General features: G+C 42.8%; 1 protein-coding gene across 2 annotated transcripts in view; it reads right to left on the minus strand.

Annotated features, from left to right (window-relative positions):
- The window catches only part of F13A1 (coagulation factor XIII A chain), a 129,215-nt gene that overhangs the window by 55,191 nt on the left and 52,698 nt on the right, over positions 1 to 21,326 (minus strand). For both annotated transcript variants that reach the window (XM_034762261.1, XM_034762262.1), the window contains exon 4: positions 6,492 to 6,743. In XM_034762261.1, the coding sequence (XP_034618152.1) occupies positions 6,492 to 6,743 (252 nt within the window). The remainder of the gene's footprint in view (positions 1 to 6,491; positions 6,744 to 21,326) is intronic.

Below are 21,326 nucleotides of genomic sequence, written 5' to 3' on the forward strand. Positions count from 1 at the left end.
GTAGAATTATGTACAAAAAAAACTGCATTCAAAAATAAAACAATGTAAAACTTTAGAGACTACAAATCCACTCAGTCCTACTTGCTTCTTGTTTACAATGTCACCTGAAAGTGAGAACAGGCGTTCGCATGGCACTGTTGTAGCTGGCATTGAAAGATATTTATGTGCCAGATGCACTAAAGATTCATATGTCCCTTCATGCTTCAACCACCATTCCAGGGGACATGCTTCCATGCTGATGATGGGTTCTGCTTGATAATGATCCAAAGCAGTGTGGACTGACGCATGTTCATTTTCATTATGAGTCAGATGCCACCAGCAGAAGGTTGATTTTCTTTTTTGGTGGTTCGGGTTCTGTAGTTTCCTCATCAGAGTGTTGTTCTTTTAAGACTTCTGAAAGTATGCTGCACACCTCGTCCCTCTCAGATTTTGGACGGCACTTCAGATTCTTAAACTTTGGGTCGAGTGCTGTAGCTATTTTTAGGAATTTCACATCTGTGCCTTCTTTGCGTTTTGTTAAATCTGCTGTGAAAGTGTTCTTAAAACGAACATGTACAGGGTCATCATCCGAGACTGCTAGAACATGAATTATATGCAGAATGTGGGTAAAACAGAGCAGAAGACATACAATTCTCCCCCCAAGGAGTACAGTCACAAATTTAATTGACGCATTATTTTTTTAATGAGCATCATCAGCATGGAAGCATGTCCTCTGGAATGGTGGCCGAAGCATGAAGGGGCATACAAATGTTTAGCATATCTGGCATGTGAATACTTGCAATGCCGGCTACAAAAGTGACATGCGAACGCTTCTTCTCACTTTCAGGTGACATTGTAAATAAGAAGCAGGCAGCAGTATCTCCCGTCAATGTAAACAAACTTGTTTGTCTTAGCGATAGGCAGAAGAAGTAGGACTGAGTGGACTTGTAGGCTCTAAAGTTTGACACTGTTTTGTTTTTGAGTGCAATTCTGTAACCAAAAAAAATCTGAATTTGTAAGTTATACTTGCACAATAAAGAGATTGCACTTCAGTACTTGTATGAGGTGAACTGAAAAATACTGTTATTTCTTTTATCAATTTTACAGTGCATATATTTGTAATCAAAATAATAATATAAAGTGAGCACTGTACACTTTGTATTGTGTTGTAATTGAAATCAATATTGAAAATGTAGAAAAACATCCACAAATATTTAATAATTTTCAATTGGTGTTCTATTATAATAACTGCGATTAATCACAATTAATTTTTTTAATCGCGATTAATTTTTTTGAGTTAGTCGCGTGAATTAACTGCGATTGACAGCCCTGGTATATACCTTAAGGTTCTGGCATGTCTTTAATCTACTTGCCTAAATAGTGCTTTACTGTCTACGCTGCTATTTAGATCCGGGCTGGGGGGCATGCACAGTATGTACTTGACATGCTGCTGCAAGGAGCAGACATAACCACAGTAGTTCAAATCTAACCCGCAATTGCAAATCTAGGGGAAATTTCCTCTGACACAAAGTTGGATTCACAATAGTTTATTTGAGCAGTTCAGGGCCATCCATTTATACCAAATCCTCAAATTATATATTCAAGGATGAGCGGAAGAAATTTGTAATTAGAGCAGCAAAAATGTGTATAACCCCAACAGCTTAAATATACTGCTCAGTTAGCAAAAGGCTGTAATGAGTGAAATGCATTACTTCAGCCAGGGAAGTTTTCAGCTTGACCGAATACAGTGTATAGCCCTATACGTAAAGCCTGAACCTGAGCTGAGCTCTCATTGCTAACTTAGACCAAGAAAAGTTATGGGAACTCAGCACCTCCTGAAATCAGTCTCATGGTATCCAGATCTAAGATTACTAAAGGCACATGGTTTACCTAAGTATGTAAAAAACCTCTTAATCCTGTAGTGTGCTGAGAGCTTGAGTTGAGGGCACTCAACATATTGCAGGGTCAGGCCCTAAAGTATTGTAACTGAATTAGTAAAGTAAAGATTGGTGATTAGAGAGTCATATGAGAGAATCCAATGACTTTTAAAGCCAGCAGCTCCAGAACCTCTCTCTAGCTTGACTGATAAAGTATACATACTTGTCCTGAAACAGCAGACTATGCAAACCAGAAAAGTATATCAAAGCTGAACTCTTGTAACAAAAGATGCTATACAGGAAGAACACAAATATTTCACTTTTATCTTTGAGGGAATCTCATCCAGAAACACGGACGTTTCTTTGAAACAATGAGCTGGAAAGCTGCTAGTGAAACAGACAAAACGTGTCCTCTAATCAATGTAAAAACACTCCCATTTAGTCAGGTCATTCTTTTCTCATTTTAAATGGTGTATTTCACCCAAAGGTTATCTACTAACCTAGCAAGTCAGCCTATGAGATCTTCATATCACTGCTTTCTTTGCTAATCAAGGATTATATTTAAGCTGCTGAGTATTTATACACATTGTTTGATCCATTTCACAAGTATCTTTTGTCAGGGTACAAAGGAAGGAGGGGCAGTCTATCTCACTTGCTTGCACAAACAGGCTGGGGAGAAATAAGTGTAATAGTCAAAACTATTTAGAAACACGTGGCAAGAAACAAATAGAGATCAAAATGAAATCACGCCCTGGGATGTGCAGAAAACTGAACCTGTCACAGTCATCAGGGGCTGCGACTTGAAAAAATACAAAGCGATATCCAAACAGGCAAAAAGGGTCAGCGGCTGCATATATAGTGGAGTACATGTAAGTAACAGACCAAAAAGAGGTACCCTACTCAGCACAGAGTCATCTAGGAAACTCTGGGATCAGCTGCTTCTTACTTGTTGTTCTACTCTTGTGGATTCATAATGGATCTGTGTACTTGCATGGTATTAGGAGTTTCGTTCCCCCATGGCACAGCCTTATGTAACCTGGCCCATAGACAGTCATAGCTTCCAAGGTCAGAAGGGATCATTGTGATCATCTGGACCAGTGGTTTTCAACCTTTCTTCATTTGTGGGCCCCAAAATATTTTGAATGGCGGTGCCGACCCCTTTGAAAATCGTAGGCATACCTGTGGACCCCCAGTGGTCTGCGGACCACAGGTTGAAAACCACTGATCTAGACTGACCTCTTGTATAAAAGATTGTCAGTGATGGAGAATCCACCCCAACCCTGGGTAAGTTGCTACAAAGGTTAATTAGTCTCTCTGTTAAAAATTTACATATTGTTTCCAATCAATTGGTCCAGCTTCAACTTCCAGCTACTGGATCTTGTTATACCTTTGTCTGCTAGATTGAAGAGCCCATTAATAAATATTTGTTCCCCATGTAGGTACCTTTATACTATAATCCAGTCATCCCTTAACCTTTTCTTTGTTAAGCTAATTGGATTGAACTCCTTGAGTCTATCCCTATAAAGGCAATTTTTCTAATACTTTAATCAGTCTCGCAGTTCTTCTCTGAACCCTCTCCAATTTATCAATATCCTTCGGGTGTCAACATTATAAGCACTAGACACAGGATTCCAGCAGTGATCACACCAGTCCCAAATGCAGAGGTAAAATAACCTCTCTACTCCTACCTGAGATTCCCCTGTTTATGCATCCAAGGATCGCATTAGCCCTTTTGGCCACTGCATCACACTGGGAGCTCGTGTTCAGCTGATTAGTCACCACAACCCCCAGATCTTTGTCAGAGCTGCTGCTACCCAGAATGGAGTGTGGACTCCATTTTGTAAGTATGGCCCAGATCGGTGATACTCAGACTGAGGCTTGCGAGTCGCAAGTAGCTCTTTAATGCGGCTCCTGCAGCTCTTTGCAGCACATGATATTAAAACCCTGTGTGAGTTAATTATTAACCAATCTAAGTTATTAAGCAATCAGGGGGCTTTTATTATGTTGTTAACCAATTGTAGTTGATAAGATAATAATACTCGGTTAGTCATTTTGCTGTAAATGAAACAATGAATTCACACTACTGTGGCTCTTTTGGGTAATGTGATTGCTTTGGCTTTTGAACCTCTGAGGTCTGAGTATCACTGGCCTAGGTCCTTTGTTCCTAGATGTACACATTTACATTTAGCCAGATTTAGGAACATATTATTTTCTTGCACCCAGCTTACCAAGAGATCCAGATTGTTCTGCGTCAGTGACCTGGACTCTTTATTATTTATCACTCCCTGAATGCTGATGACTGCTTTTGAAGGCAACAGCTTCAGCACTTCATTGCAGTTTGCAGCATGTCCTACTGGTTTCCTCCATTGATCTATTTTTATCTGATTTTGGTCTGTTTGGTCATATTCAACAGGTGTACATAGCATGATAGCTGTGAGTTCCTATAGGGCTGGTTAAGCACGTGACATGAAATGGTTGTGCATTCGTCATGAGGATCTGCTCGATGACTTGAGTTCTTAGGAGGATTCTGCATTGGGTTTGGCTCAGGATGATTGGGGGATGGCTGTCATCTTGGCCAACACACGGGGCATTGAACCAGAGATGTCCAGAACTAAAAGCACGAGCACCTACAACTTGAACTAAAGCTCCCTAGCTGGGGCTGTAACAGACTCATATCATCTACAAATCAGGCATGGAGGAGGATCTGTTAACATCCACTCAGCAGTGAGTTATATTTGCATGCCTACATCTGGCTGTGACTCCTCCCACTTTTCTCCTGGCTGTGCACCTAGTTTCTCCATGGAGCATCTTCTTACTGTGCAGTTTTAAGGAACACAACTCTACACTGTTTTTCAGTACAGTTCATGATGCTGTAGCATCCTGTCCTAGCCGGGGCAGATTTATCATAAAACACACAGTGCCGTGGCATGGGACCCCCCAACAACAGGGGGGCCCCAGGGCTCAGCACCAGCGCCCGAGTGCCCGAGTGCAGGGGGGCTGCTCCACGGGAGGGGAGCTGCGGGGGTAGAAGCTATGGGGGGCAGGAGAGCAGGGAGGGAAGCTCACCCGCAGCCTCAGGGGAGCAGGCGGAGGTGCGGATGGAGAGAGCTCCCCGCACCTGCATCCCCCGCTCCAAATGGGAGCTGCCCCAGGTAAGTGCTCCGCACCCCAACCCCCTGCTGCAGCCCTGAGCCCCCTCCCATACCCTAACTCCTGGCCAGACCCCCCATCCCCAGCCTTTTCCTGCACCCTAACACCCTCCCAGGCTCTGCACCCCCACCCCACTCCCACACCCTAACTCCCACCCAGACCCTGAACTCCCAGCCCCAGCCCGCTTCCGCACTCTAACTCCCTCCCAGACCCTGCACCCCGACCCTGAGCCCCCTCCTGCACCATAACTCCCACCCAGACCCTGCAAACCCAGCCCACTCCCACATCCTAACTGCCTCCCAGACCCTGCACCCCAACCCTGAGTCCCTTCCCACACCGTTACTCCCACCCAGACCGTGCACCCCAACACTGAGCCCCCTCCCGCACCATAACTCCCACCCAGACCCTGCAACCCCAGCCCACTCCCACATCCTAACTCCCTCCCAGACTCTACACCCCCAGCCTTGAGCCCCAGGAGGAGAATGCAGGGAAAAAAAAGAAAAACGGGTGGGGGACAGATAAGAAAGAATGCTCCCCCCGTTTGGGGGGGGCAAAAATGAAGCTGCGCACAGTGCCCCACTAACTCTAAATTCACCACTGGTAAGCTCCTTCTCTTCCCTCCTTTTTAGTCCTAATTCCACTTAACTAATGTCACTTTACTCAGGATTAATCATGCATCTTCCTAAACAATACATAAACTAATCATTGCCTATGTTCTCTTGGACCAGAGGCAGGTAATGAACTTGGGCCAAATCACTCCATGTACAAAACAAAGTGCTGCAGAGTACTCTATTAATAATGCCAAACATTTATTACAAAGTACGATGCTCCTTATTTGAGACTAAAGAAACTTATATAAATATTATGGGAAAGAGATTATATCTACCAAGAAGGAAGAGTTCCAGGACTGCATTAAAGCATTAGATATACCAAAAGTTTGAAGCCATTCTAGATTCTGGATCTGTCTATATTTCAAGTTTTATCACATTGAGGCATAGTGCTCCTAAACTGTTTTGAAAAGGTGCTGATCGGAACTTGCAACTTATTTGTACTCACTTCAAAAATGCCTTGAACATAGAATTGACTTTGTAAAATGCATAGGTGAGCACAAATTCTGATTTTTATATGCACAAATGGAACACTGGTTTTAAACATTTAGTTCTTTGCACCCTGAACCAATGCCCACTGAAATCAGTGGAAAGACTCATTGATCTCAGTGGGCCTTGAATCAGACACACAGAGAGAGCAATCAAGCAGCTATCCAGGCTTCTAGGTACCTTTACCAAAAGTTAAAGTAAAGCCACCAGCTACTGCTCACTCAAACTAGAAAATAACCAACCACAAGTTAAAAAAATAAGAAGGCAAGCCCAGACAATAACCCCCCCCATCACAAACTTTATCTCACCCCTGCTTCCTCAAAAGCCTGGGGAAACAGATGGGCCTTGCCGCAGAAGTATGAACATCTGAATATTGCACACCCCTCACCTGGGCACCAGGGATTAAAGAGTATGTAGGTGTCAGTCTCTGGGTTTCTCTTTGTCCGGCGGATGCCATAGGGAGTCAGGACAGCGACATAGAGGCGGAATTTCCCCACAATGCAGGTCGGAGCAGACATGATGGACAGTCTAATGGAACTGTCCTCCTTCCAGGTAATCTTGGCTCCCCATGTCCCGCTTTGCAGTTCTTCAACCAAAGGGATTGGGATGTAAGTGCCTTTGTTTTGCTGTGGATAACGACCTACAGTAATGGAAAGAGAGGAGGATCCTTCTGTGAATGTATTCGACAGCTTTGTAAATGCCTCAATTTAAGTCTCTCATCATTTCCTTGTGCTCCCTCCCCCCACCCCATGTGTTTGCTGCATCCACCAGTTGTCTCCTCTTCAATTTATATGGGACTGTCTTTGTTATGTGTTTGTACAGTCCTTAGCACAGCAGGGCCCTGGCCTGTAGGCATTGCTGCCATATGAATAATAGATAACACCACATCTCAGTATTGTTTAGATATTGCATCACACTTCTCCTGAACTCCAAACTGATCCTTGCCTTAATAAATCATAAGTCAGATTTTAGCAAGCTCTTATATAGATGACTGGAAAGCAAACGCACAGGGACAGACAAGTCTAATAATAGTAGAGTGAAAATATAGCATTTATGTACTTTGAAGTGGAGTATGCAGGGCATGTAACTGATTTTCCTTTCCAATTATTTTTATAATGCTGACGTAGAGATAGGCCCAGATCTGAACATCCCTACATTTTGGGATAACATAAATCCAGCTCTGGATCTGAACTTTATAACACAGCCCAGCCTCTGAGTTTCTACTATGCTTCCATCTGATGGATTGTTCAGGACCACATACATAGCCATTTTTGCCCTAACGTCCAGGGATGCAGCAACCCAGATACCTTACATATTCTGTTTATTGGTGCATGCAACAGAAGTAAGAATCCTGCTAAAGAAAAAGGAATTAGAAAGAAAAAACAAAAATCAATAGCAAACATAGGAAGCTGAAGTGCAGGACATCTTAAAAAGGCCATTAAAAATTAAGGTGTAGAGGGATAAGAGATGACAGTCTTTTGGGTACTAACAATTTGGATCTGAATGTAGGATTGCCCTTTAAACTGGTGCTGGATTTGATCCTTCTTCCCTTTACAGTAAGTATTTTGCTTCCACTTTTGATGCACAGTAATTGTATAAACAAACAGCAGCTGATGACAGCAGAGCCAATCAACTAGCTTAACCTACACACTTGAAACCCACATACATGTACGGCTTTTGAAAATATCTTTCTTACTCTTTTGTAGGGGGTTGGTATTAATACCCGAGTGTGCATTAGACTTAGGAACCAACTCTGCCATCCTGTGTACACCAATGTGGTACCATGTAGAAGCTGAACGGGATCCACATTAAGGGAGGTGAGAATTCCACCAGCACAGAAGCAGCATGGGGCCTTTTGTAAGCCACCTTTGTCCCCAGTTCCCTGGATTCCAATGAGAAACTGCAGAACTGGAATTAATTTGCAAACAAGACACCATCGCATTAGGCCTGAATAAAGACTGGGAGTGGATGGGTCACTACAAGAACTAAAAAAAAAAAAAAACTAATTTCCCCATGCTAATTTGCCCCTACTCTTACTCACACCTTCTTGTTAATTGTTTGAAATGAGCCACCCTAATTACCACTACAAAAGTGATTTTTCATCCTGTTGATAATAGCCCACTTTAATTGATTTGTCTCGACCCCCTACTGGGTAAGGCAACTCCCATCTTTTCATGTACTCCTATATATATCTTCCTATTGTATTTTCCACTCAGTGCAGCTGATGAAGTGGGTTTTAGCCCATGAAAGTTTATGCCCAAATAAATTTGTTAGTCTATAAGGTGCCACAAGTATTCCTCGTTGTTTTTGCTGATACAGACTAACACTCTGAAGCCTCTCATGAGTTACAGCACAGACTCTAGCAGCCCTTAGATTCAGATGATCAATAGGAAATCACTGGTTGCATGACAAGAGAGCTGGTCAAAAATCCTGACAAATCTTCTGATCTGTGCTGTAGTAGGAGCTGTACTACTGATATGAAGATTATATTTGTTAAAGTGATAATGGCTAGATATCTTCTGCATTTGAATGAATATATATTTTTAGAAGAGACACTATCAGGCACTTAAGGACATGTTCAGCTTGAAGGACATGTGTTGTTCTATTGAAGTCAATGGGGCCACTCGTGTTTGAAGTTAAGCACATGCTGGTGAACTGGGTCTATTGTGAATAAGATTCCATTTATATATTAGAACTCAAAAGGGAAATAGTAAAGCTACATTACAAAGATATTAAGAATCGGATATTGCTCTGAACTTCATGAAGTGAATTCATTGAGTGAATTTGAAAGTAATAACAGAGTTCATTGAAGTTCAGAGACAAGGTCTCATAGCTGAGTGTTATTACAGAAATCCTTATAAACAAGTTGGATTATTCAATAGACATCACTAGCAACTTCCAAACCATCTAATCCCAAGGAACAGGGTAAATTGCTTGGTTTATTCAATTAAAAAGATAAGAGGAAAGTCTGAACTTTGTGCTGCTGAAAGTTGCCCAGCTGACAGCCTATTAAACTAAGGGGCAAACTTTTAAAGGTGTTTGGGTGCCTATGTGCTTTTCAAAATTCCACTAGGTGCCTAACTGTATCTTTAGGCACCTATATATCTTTAAAAAATATCTGGCCCAAGTCTTCCATTTATCCATAGGTTTCAGAGTAGCAGCCGTGTTAGTCTGTATCCGCAAAAAGAACAGGAGTACTTGTGGCACCTTAGAGACTAACAAATTTATTAGAGCATAAGCTTTCGTGGACTACAGCCCACTTCTTCGGAACAGATACAGCAGTACAAGCTCCCTTGCAGTGCCCTGAGATGTGCCTCATCCTTGATCTAAAGGGTCCTCTAGAGATGGGAGTAGACATTAGTCCCTGGCCCCTCTGAGATTTCCAAAAGGGTGCTACTGTGTGATGATAATTTTTATGAGGTGGGCGTATGTCCACCCAAAACTGAGCTGTGGCTACAAATAGAGAGATAAACAATCGTTAAATGGTAATGCCTTTGTTCACGGGCCAAATTCAACCCCCCACACATCCCTAACAATCCCTTGCACTGCCTAGTCCTCATTTTTCTTAGGGTATGTCTAATAAAGCGGTGCCGCAGCAGCACTTTAATGTCATCTGTGTGGTCGTGGCTCCAGTGCTGGGAGAGAGCTCTCCCGGCGCTGTAATAAAATCACCTCCGCGAGGGGCATAGCTACCAGCTCCGGGAGCGTGGCTACCAGCATTGGTGCACTATCTACACTGACACTTCACAGCACTGAAACTTGCTGCGCTTGGGGGGGTGTTTTTTCACACCCCAGAGCGAAGAAAGTTTCAGCGCTGTAAGTGGCAGTGTAGACAAGGGCTTAGTCATGTTTGTCTAAAGACACCTGATCACAATGGAATTGTTCTTAGTCACTGGTTGTGTCCCCTTTGCTAACACTGCCATCAAAGTTGTTAATTATGGTGGTTTCCATAATGTGAACTTCTGTCCATTGGAACCTGGATTGACAGCAAATTCATTTCATACGAATCACCCTGTGTTCCTCAGACAGTGACAAATTTTAGTGACTAGAGACCTGAACTGATTCAAGCCAACACCCTTGATGAGACCGGGTCTATTTTGTATCCTTTTACCAGTACGCTTAAGGCAATGGCTACCCTGCAATTAAAAACCCAGGGCTGGCCCATACCAGCTGACTCAGAACTGTGGGGCTTGGGCTAAGGGGCTGTTGAATTGCAGTATAGATGTTCAGGCTTGGGCTGTAGCCCAGGCTGTAGGACCCTGCAAGGTGGGAGAGTCCCAGAGCTTGGGCTGCACCCCGAGCCCGAACATCTATACTGCAATTCAACAGCTCCTTAGCCTGAGCTCCACAAGCCCAAGTCAGCTGGCACGGGCCAGCCACGGGTGTCTAATTGCAATGCAGACATGCCCCTAGCCATCTCAGACCTGGCAGCATATTGCTTTATTAAATGTAAACAAGTAGCAAAAAAGAATTGCCTACTAAACATTGCATTCCTCTGGTAATTTTTAAATTACAGCTTTTGTCATTATCTTTTATCTCTGGAAGGTTTTGTTCCCAACTTTATGCCCTTTCTGGCACTACATGTTTTTAATCTAAGGTTGTATTTAGTGGCATCAAACACTGTCTGCCAGTCTAATAAATGAACTATAGTCCCTTCTGGTTGTAAAGCATGTCTTTGATGTCTACACTTCAACACAATGAGGAGAGCTCCTCAGAACAGCAATGCCTCAAGGAAAAGGGCAATCCTATTCACTAGCTTCAGAGTTAAGTAGAGTTTAGACAGAAGCTTTTGCACCTGATCACCCCTCCCTTTAAACCATATATGTGAGTGTGAGTGTACGAAAGAGAGAAAGAGAGAGGGAGAGAGAATGAAGATGTGAGGAAAAAAGAAGTTGTGCAAATCAAAAGTTATGTATGGGTTCACTTTGACACTGTTTAAGATTTCTTTAGCAGATAAAGGCCTAATGTTAAATGTGAATTGATATAGTAATACAAAGTTGCAGGATAGAACTCAGTTACAATGTCTTTTTTTGGCCTGTAAGGCCTTCAGTTATTCTTCGTCATTAGGTACGATTTTTCCCACTTCCCTTCTTTTTTGGCATGATTATCACTCAATTATTAAATGCACAACACTGCCTTCTGCAAGAATTTCCCTGAAATATTGCTAACACATCTACCTAAAATGCTTATATGGCCCTCATCACTATAGTATCTGAGCACCTCATAATCCTTTTATCCCATTAGTCATATTTTAGCCCTTAAAAATGTTGCCTACTGCAATTTGTTGGTGCAGAAACTGGATGAATTTGAAAGTCCACGAGGAGAAACTTGCTTGAGGAGGGGTAGGAGTTACAGGTGGTTTAAACAAGTAGGAGGAAGGGTTATATATGTGTGAGAGATGAGAACAAGAGAGGTTCAGAAGGGTAGCAGAAAGGTCTGGATGGGTGTAATAAAGGAGGCCCCTATTGCTGGAAGTCAGTCAAGATTTGTTAGAGAAGAAGCAAGAAGGTTTAGGAGCGGAGACGGCAGAGATTGCCAAGCAAGGGATGCTGGGAAGGTTCTAGAGTTGGGAGTGGTTAGGGTGCCTGTGCTGAGTGAAAAAGTTGGGGTTGGTTTGTCATCATTTGCAATGAACTGAGGGCTTGTGGGAACTGACAGAGTGATTCTGATGGATTATGCAATGCATAGTATGAATTCAGTCTTCAATACACATTTACATACTATTTTTTCCACAGGACCCGGGCCTCATTCAATACACAGGATGGATGGTGCTCACTTCATGGTATTTTACTTTCTCCTCTTTATTCAATGTGTGGCCACAGGCTTTATTTACTCCACACTACTCAAACCCTGCTTTGAAGACAGAATTATTGATTTCCTCATGCACTTTTCTATGGCACTCATTACTATAGCATCTGAGCGCTTCATTAATGAATGATCACAAGACCATTGTGAGGTGAGAGGTTATTATGCCCTTGTTACAGAAGGAGAACTGAGGCACGGAAATTAAGGTCAAAAGTATCCATTAATTTTAAGTGCCCAAATTGAGACCTAATTTTTCAGAGAACTTATTATATAGCATTTTCTATGTAAAAACACAGCACCTATTGACTGCAGTTGTGAGTGCTCAGCAATTCAACAAATCAGACCATACAGTCTCAACTCAGGCATCCAGAAAATGAGGAACACCCAGTTAGTGACCAACTGCGAAAAGTTTGGTATAAGAGACTTGCCCAGCATCACAGAGGAACTCTGTAGCAGAGTCAGGGATAGAATCCAAGTCTCCAGGGCAGCATTCAACTGCCTTAACCATGGGACCATCCTTTCTCTTCCTGCAGTCCCCTGCCTCATTCACTACACACCTTCCAACTTCTGAAACAAATGGGGGAGGGGGAAGGGGGAGTATGTAATTATGTAATTAAAGTCTGTATCATAATACAAGGAGACCAAATTAAGGTTGCCCTGGAAATCTTAGTTCTGTCATATTTTAACTTTTCAGTGCGTGTCTTTGTAACCTTAATGTTCTTTTAACGTATTTTGTGTGTAAATTCTTAGTTTTTTTTTAAAGAACCTAGCAAACAAACACCACACACCCAAAAAATGCCATCATGTTGACACCCACACTGGTCATCCGCAGGGCTGGAAGCTTTAGAGCCACCACACAAACCTCCAGCACTTGAGCTAATGGAATAACTGATAGCAATAGCAGGTAGTCATCCTCCAGGTGGATCAGCACTAGAGAGGGGTGTGCGTTTGGCAGTGGATGTCACAGATATTTGCTGACTTAGAGGAATCGTGAGACTCAGGGATCTTTGACTCCATTCCAGGATCTGGAGGGAGTTTGGTCCAAAGAGCACAGACTCTTCTGCCCACACCCCTTAAATGTGACCCCTCTTCTGCCCAATCACCTCCAATCTGACCTTATCCCAGTCTTTCCCACCCATGGTTTCTCATCCCAGTCTCCTTGCCCTGCTATTCCTGATCCTGCCTTCCTCTTTTCCCCCTCTCCACTAATTTCCAGTCCCAATCTCTCTCCCTAGACAACTCGTCCAATCTCCAAGCCCCTCACTCCTGTCACAGTCTCTTTGCCCAACCAGTCCTAGTCTTCTCATCTGTTCTCAGTGCCTAATTCCCCCTCTCCGCTGACACACCCATTTTCCTCCCTGGCTCCCATACCCAGTCACCTTGTCTAACCAGTCCCAGTGTCCTCTCCCCAAAGGCTCCTTGTTCCAATCTACTTGCCCCCAATCCTGCAGATCAGGCGCTTCTCCCTTCTCCATTCAAATCAGGCAGCTTCTTCCTCTATGCTTCTTGGGCCCAGCAGGAGGTCATTGAGAGCACAGTAGAGGTACTCCCAGCTCTCAATTCAGATGGCCAGAACTGGCCTGACCTGGCCCATAGCAGCCCAGCAGGGAAAGTCCTGGCTGGAGCATGCCAGTGGGGGTAGAATCTTCAGGGAATTAAGCTACTAAAATCTAAGACATCTCTACTGAACATGTCCAAACTATGATTCTTCAAAGGCTTAAAACTTGGGCAAATCTGGCAAAAGGCACATCCCTGACAAATTTCAAGTCTCTGCTCCAAAGCATATAGGTGCTAGAGCTTCACAAAAAAAAGGTCACCAGACTATTTTAACATGGGTAAAAAAACCCACGTACTTCTCTCTAGCCTCATTCTCAGAAATAGCCAAACCATTTTGGCTGAAATTTTCTGAAACAATTCAGCCTGAGGTAGACATCCACTGAGCATGCAAAATTTCAGCACAAATGGTTAAAATTTGCAATGTTATAAACAACTAATAACAGGGCCTTATAATGGGAAGTGTCAGGCAACCTTAATAATAGGTGATGCTACCAGCTCTGCCAATCATAAAATATTTTTCCCCTTAATATTTTTAAAAAGTGAATTTGAGGATTTGTGAAAAGCCAGATTGATCACACTGGAAGCTTAAATTGTTTATGTACAAAACAACCAGTGGTACTACTAGCTCCATCATCTCACAGTCCCACCGACATGCCTCAGGAATCACCTCTGGATGTGAGAGGCAAGAGAAGTTCAGTCTCCAGGCTCATTCGGTCCTTGCCCTTTCTGTGGCCTGAAACTGACAACAGGAGTGTCAGCGATTGCACTTTCTGTGATGCGAGCATCTGCCTACTAGGGACTGGTCTGAAACCATCAACACATTTTACACAGGGCACCAAAGGGACACCAGACAGCAATAACTTTTGGTCACTATTGATCTGGTCTGAATTTAAAACAAGACTTCTAAACATGAAAGGCTCACTCATCAATTATTACCTAGAACCATCCAGTCCCCTCCTAACTGTGCTTTGAAGAATGTTTATGGAGTAGTAACTCATCGTAATGCCCCAGAATAATCCCTCATTATAAGGAAAGTGCCTCACTTCGATGCCAGCGTTGTCTCACTTCACTCACGGAACTCAGAAGGGACTACTCCTCTGAAGGCAAGTGGGATGTGGCCCATATTTGTACATTCAGGTCTCAATTGTGTGTGGCTTATACAGGCTCAAGGGTTGGGATGGGGTGAAGAGAAGGGCATCGTTTGCCACTCCTATGTAATAGGGTAAATGATGCAGGTGTGTGGCCATGACTTCACTCAGTGTTCTCACCCCATTCCGATACATGTTCTTTGGGACAGCTAGTATGGACAGTAATTCTCTGTGCTCTCCAGTGCTGGGAAATTGATTGTGCTTCTCCACCTCATGGGTGCACTGATGTAGGGCTATTTAAACCCTCCCCTGAGTCTAGCTCACTTACCTGACGGAGGCATGTATGACGGGTTGGATCACAGAAACCCCCTTGGGACTGCCAATTGATGTGCTGAGACTACTTCTGACCCATTTTCCCTTCCAGCTTGAGACTCCAGAACCTTGCCAGTTTGAGCCAGACACACTAGCCTGCTACAAACCCAGACACAGATCTGAACCATGTCCCCCAACAGCTGCAGGCTTAACTGAAAACAGCTTAAGAAATGGTCCTGTCTCTAACACTCAGATGCCCAGCTCCCAATGGGGTCCAAACCCCAAAAAATCCATTTTAGCCTGTATAAAGCTTATACAGGATAAACTCATAAATTGTTCACCCTCTATAACACTGATAGAGAGATATGCACAGCTGTTTGCCTCCCCAGGTATTAATACATACTCTGGTTTAATTAATAAGTAAAAAGTGATTTTATTAAATACAAAAAGTAGGATTTAATTGGTTCCAAGTAATAACAGACAGAACAAAGTGAATTACCAAGCAAAATAAAATAAAACACGCAAGTCGAAACCTAATACAGTAAGAAAGTGATTACAGATAAAATAACACCCTCAGAGATCAGAGGGGTAGCCATGTTAGTCTGGATCTGTAAAAAATGACAAAGAGTTCTGTGGCACCTTATAGACTAACAGACATATTGGAGCATAAGCTTTCGTGGGTGAATACTCACTTCATCAGATGCATGCCCTCAGAGATGTTTCAATAAGCTTCTTTCGCAGACTGGATGCCTTCCTAGTTTGGCCACAGTCCTTTCCCTGGTACTGCCCTTGTTCCAGCTCAGATGGTAGCTAGGGGATTTTTCATGATTTCAGCCCCCTTTGTTCTGTTCCACCCCCTTATATATCTTTTGCACAAGGCAGGAATCCTTTGTTCCTCTCTGGGTTCCCACCCATCCTTCTAAATGGAAAAGCACCAGGTTAAAGATGGCTTCCAGTTCAGGTGACATGATCACATGTCACTGTAAGACTTCAAGCCCTCATTCCTCCCAGCCTGACTCACAGGAAGGCCTGCAAGCAAACAGAGCCATCCACAGTCAATTGTCCTGGTTGATGGGAGTCATCAAGATTCCAAACCACCATTAATGGCCCACACTTTGCATAACTACAATAGGACCTCAGAGTTATATTTCATTTTTCTAGTTTCAGATACAAGAGTGATACATTTATACAAATAGGATGGCCACACTCAGTAGATTATAAGCTTTGTAATGATACCTTACAAGAGACCTTTTGCATGAAGCATATTCCAGTTACATTATATTCACACTCATTAGAATATTTTCATAAAATCATATAGAGTGCAATGTTACAGCATGAATTTGGCCCATAGTTTACTGGGCCTGGGTATGCCAACACTGCCTAATTATTTGGAAGTAAACGAATACTTAAGAGTGAAATCCTAACCTGTTTGAAGTCAATGGGAGTTCTGCCATTCAATGTGGCTGGGATTCCATCCTTACTGCTGGCTTGGGGCTTTCTCCTGCTGGTGTCCAATATCTTATTTAGTAACAGAATGTGCATTAAGGTACTCCAAAAACATGAGGAAAGGCACCTACAAAAACCACAGCCCAGCCTTTTGTACAGGGAGATAAACTATGCCCATCCACCATCACATGGACAACTGCTACAAGCATATTGATTTAGAAGTAAAAGAATAAACAAGTTAAATTAAAACAAAGACCTGTGGTCACCTACACACGTATCCCACATAGAAATTCGCTCTGTTTAAAGTATGTCTTGGTTGCTTGGTATATCAGCATTATTACCTCAAGGTCCTGTTAGTTACTCTAGTATGCTAGGCTTAATGCTGGATATAGTTGTAGAGCATAAGGGAGGAATTTACAGTGATTGTGGGGGAGAGAGGAAGGAAGGCAGAATAAGGTTCAGTCAGCAACACAAGAGTAATCTTCCTCCAGTTAACAAGCTCTTTAAACAAAACCCTGCCAAATAGATACACCAATGTTGTTATTTTCAGCTTAACAAACATCAGGACAGTTCTGAATCAGGGAAAACTCTCATGGGCTTTCCTCCTCCAGCTCCATTGTTCTAATCAAGATTGAAGCTAACATGTAATTTTGGTTTAATTCATTGTATGTGCACCAGCGAGCACATACTGATATCAGTATTGCTCTGCAATTAGGGCATATTCGTTAACTACTGCTACAGGGCCAGCAGAGGGAGCGCAAGATGTTTTTGGACAGGTCCCACAAATCAGTGGCGATACTTTTGTTGGCAGACAGAGTAATGGGATTTTCTTTTAAAGATATATTTAGAATCCAGAAGATATTCCCCCACCTGCGCCAGAGTGCATTAGTTTTAAGATCTATATCAAAATGTGAGGGCCCCACACTATTTCGCAGTATCCCTTTCAGCCACATTCTCATTAGCAGATATTTTAAAAAAGGGACCAGAATCTGTCTTCCTTTGGGAGACTTATTATATACATAGTGAGGTTAATATTTTTCCTGTTCCACTCATTCATTTTACCTAGATAGACCCTTCATACACAGCATAAAGAATCCATTTCCAAGCAGGTCCTGGAAGTATAATAATTGTGACAGGATGATAAATAAGTTGGAGCTGAGAGCCAGAGTATAGTAGCCTTGTAACAGAGGTAAGCCTTATTATAACAAACAGCCTGAGGATGGTAGGTGGGTACTCTGGGACCATGATCAGCTAACGTTCATGAATAATTTTTACAAACATCCAGCTGTCAAAAAAGCAACAAACAAAAACAAAAAACCAACCTTCCTGCCCCAAATCATCACAGCCTGTAAGAGGAACAAATCCTTGAAGATATTAGTCTCTCTAAGAGGCTGCCTTAGTGTCACATCTGGTTCCCTCCTAACTTCAAACAGCATCGCCTTTAGCAGGGCTGCATGCAGACTTGAAAACATTTTGAAAAAACACACATCAGCACAACTTTACCCAGATCTGACCACATTCCCTGGGCTAAAACCTGCTAAACACCCACTGCAGTTACTAATTCTTAGTTATTAAAGGCATTTAAAAAAAAAAAGAAGCTAAGTTTTAAAAGTTACTGTTGTTGCATAGATGCAATTGAGCAACGGAATCTAGGTCTTTTTGCATTAAAAAATCCTGATTTTGTAAAAGGTCTCAGAGAATTCCTGTCCTATGCCTTTCTAGCTTTTGGCAAAGAACGCCAGGGTGAGAAAAATATACCCTCGACATTATTATGCAGAAAACAAACAGATTTGTTGTTCTTAGCTAGCAGCTGGCATGCAGTTGTTTTTATGTCCTGGACCAATTTTAGGAAGTGTGTTCTAATGGTCATAAATAATTCTGGCTCCAAAGAATGGGAATTTCTTTAGAAAATAGAAACAATATGGGACGTGACACGGACTCTCTGCTCAGCCCATCATGCGTTCCTGTATGTTTATGAGAATCCATTCTTTTTAAAGGGGGAAAATATTTACTTAATTAAACCATGGCCTTTGATTAAACAGGCAGACAATATGCTTTGCCACAATGTCACAGTGACCGAGGCAGTCCTCTTTTGCATATTGTCATAATGACTGAGACAACGTGCTTTACCAGACATACTGTCGAGAAAACAGACCATCCCAGGCAATGTTCTCAAATAGTCAGAAATCTTTTCTGAATCCAATGGGCAAAAACGACTCCATTGGCAAAGTTAATCTCAGAAAGCACAAGATTTACTGCTTCTGTATTAAATGTCAAAAAACGTTCTGATCAATTAAGAGTGACATTTTTTTTCTTTAAAAGTAGACTAAGGACCTGGGCTCTGGAAAGACTCCCATTGACTTCTGAGGGCTTTGGACCGGGCCACTAACACTGTAAGTCTTTCCTCATGCAAATACGTTCTTGACTTTCCTGGGAGTTTGGCCTGAATAAAGCATAAAGGATCAGGCCTTAGAATTCTTTACTCTTGACTGATTTCATATGAGTAACAGTCCCTCTGAGCATTGCCCTATAAGGCTACAGAAAAGAGAGAAGGAAGTTTCTGCTCTAGTTTCAGAGAAATATTCCATGATTTATAGATGCATGGGAAGTGGGGGTGAGATTAGCCGAGAGGTCTGGGATTTATGACCATTTCTGAAGTGTATTGATAAATTAGAGGTTTATGATAACATTTATAGATAGACCGATATCTATGGATTTATGAAGCAATTTAAGGAAGGTATGACTAGCCCTAAGATTTACAACAATGCATAGAAATATCTCATTAGAATAAGGATGTAACATATAAAGTCATCAACAGTTTTGGTAGTGGACAGGAAACTACCCCTGGGGGAATTCTATGTCAAAAATTAAAAATTTTGCACCAAAAAATTAAGATTTCTGCAAAATTCTGCATATTTTATTTGTCAAAATAACACAATATAATCATACCAGTTTCAATTATTTTGGTAAATTATTTCAAAATACTGGTCAGCAAGTATGTCAGTAACAATACAGACAACAAGAAAGATTCCTCCAAGAGTAGAGAGGTAAAGAAACCTCTATGACAAACCAGTTCCTGTTTCTCTGTTATGCTTTTGTTGGGAACCTCAGTGTGGGTGTGTCACACATGCCAGCTGGGCACATCTTGGGGGAAAACTCTTCCCCTCCGGTCTCAGACACTCACTACCCCATCCCCCCCTCCCTCCGAGTCCATCCATGGGGCACTCCCCCACCCGGCCCACACACCTGTACACCCTATCTCCAAGAGCCCAGCCACGGGGCACCCTCCAAGCCCAGACACCCTCAGTCCCTACCCCCAGAGCCCAGCCACAATGTGCTCCCCAGCCCAGACATCTTCACCCCCTCCTTCATAGAGCCCAGTCATGGGGTGGCCCCCCAGCCAAGGCACCTTCACCCCATACACCCCAGAGCCCAGCTGCAGGGCGCCCCAGCACCCCTACCGGACGTGCTACAGAATTCCCCCGGGAATAGAAACTACTATGAAAAGTGAGATTGAAGGCCATATTAGCAGACTTAATCATACAATCGTTTTTCAAAGCAATCACTGTTAGAACTACCAATTCTAAATAAGCGCTCGAACTTGAGCTTTCACAGCACTGGCGCCAGCTTGGTTTTCTGCAGCAATATGCACAGATGGACAGATTCACCACAAGCTCCCTCCCCGACTGTGAAAAATCTGCTGTGGAGCTTCCAGTAGCACAAAATACCTGCATTTGCCCCTTCACCAGGCTGCCAGAAAGCCAACACAGCCCCAACTTAACCAGAAGTGAATAAGTCCAGGATGTCTGGTGGAGTCCTTGATTCAGTGCATCCATTTTATACCCTCAGCCAGCAAAGCTCCCATCAAGCTCCTAAAACTAGAAGAACTTAAGTTGCTCTTCCCCTGGACAACCTATTCAACGAGGTGTTACATGTGAAACTTAATTACGACTGTCTAAAATGTTAACATTTACATTACTTCACTACTGATCATCTTAACAGAAACATTCTGCTAAGGTACTGTATTCACTAGGTAGCTATGTGGTACAGTGTTGTGAAATTATGTATTTTTAAATGGAGCTGCATTTGTAATGAACAATGTATTCAGTTAACTTCACTCTGCTTGGGAGTTGTTGGCAATCAGACTGAGTTTTTGCAAATTTGTTATTCATGAAATGTCTCTAGAGAACAAATTTCAGGCTATTGAGGGTAGCAAGGAGACTTTACCCCATGTGATTCATTACCAACTAAAAGGATTCTGCAATCCAAATTTAGCTTAGCTCATAGTCCTGTTAGCAATGCACAAACCAGACTGGAATCCAGTTCACTCTCCCATAGCGGCATTAGGTCTGCAACATTAGCAGGACTAAAGAGTAGTAAAAATTTATTTTAGCCAGGAAACTAAAAACGATAACTCTGAATACACGCAGGGGCCAGTTGTCTGGAGTATACCAATGCCATTGTTACTCAGTCATTTCAGTGGCGCTGGAACATTTTTAATGGTGGGGGTGCTGAAAGCCAGCCCCCTTACCCCTGTCCACTCCCCCCAACCCCCGAGCTGAGGCCAGGAGAAAAGCCCCAGGCATGGGGTGGCCTCAGAGCACCGGGCCGGCAGCCAGGAGCCCGGGTGCGCAGGGCCGGCAGCTGTGAGCCTGGGGGTGCTGCAGCACCCCCTGCACTCCTAGTTCCTGCACCTAGGAGTCATTTTTAAGAGCAGAACTGGTCTTTAATCTATTAAACCTCCATGCTGAATTACTGTCAGCAAGAATCATCTTTACTAAACACTAGGGTGACCAGATAGCAAGTGTGAAAAATTGGGAAGGGGGTAGGGGATAATAGGCAGCTATATAAGAAAAAGCCCCAAATATCAGGACTGTCCCTATAAAAATCAGAACATCTGGTCACCCTACTAAACACATACGTTCTATGTTGGTATCTACACAGCACTCACTAAGGGCTTGATCCTGCAAAGAGAACCCCCTGCAAGGTGCTAAGTATCCTCAACCTCCACTGAA

The sequence above is a fragment of the Trachemys scripta genome, chromosome 2 (assembly GCF_013100865.1).
Source record: "Trachemys scripta elegans isolate TJP31775 chromosome 2, CAS_Tse_1.0, whole genome shotgun sequence".
Taxonomy (NCBI): domain Eukaryota; kingdom Metazoa; phylum Chordata; order Testudines; family Emydidae; genus Trachemys; species Trachemys scripta.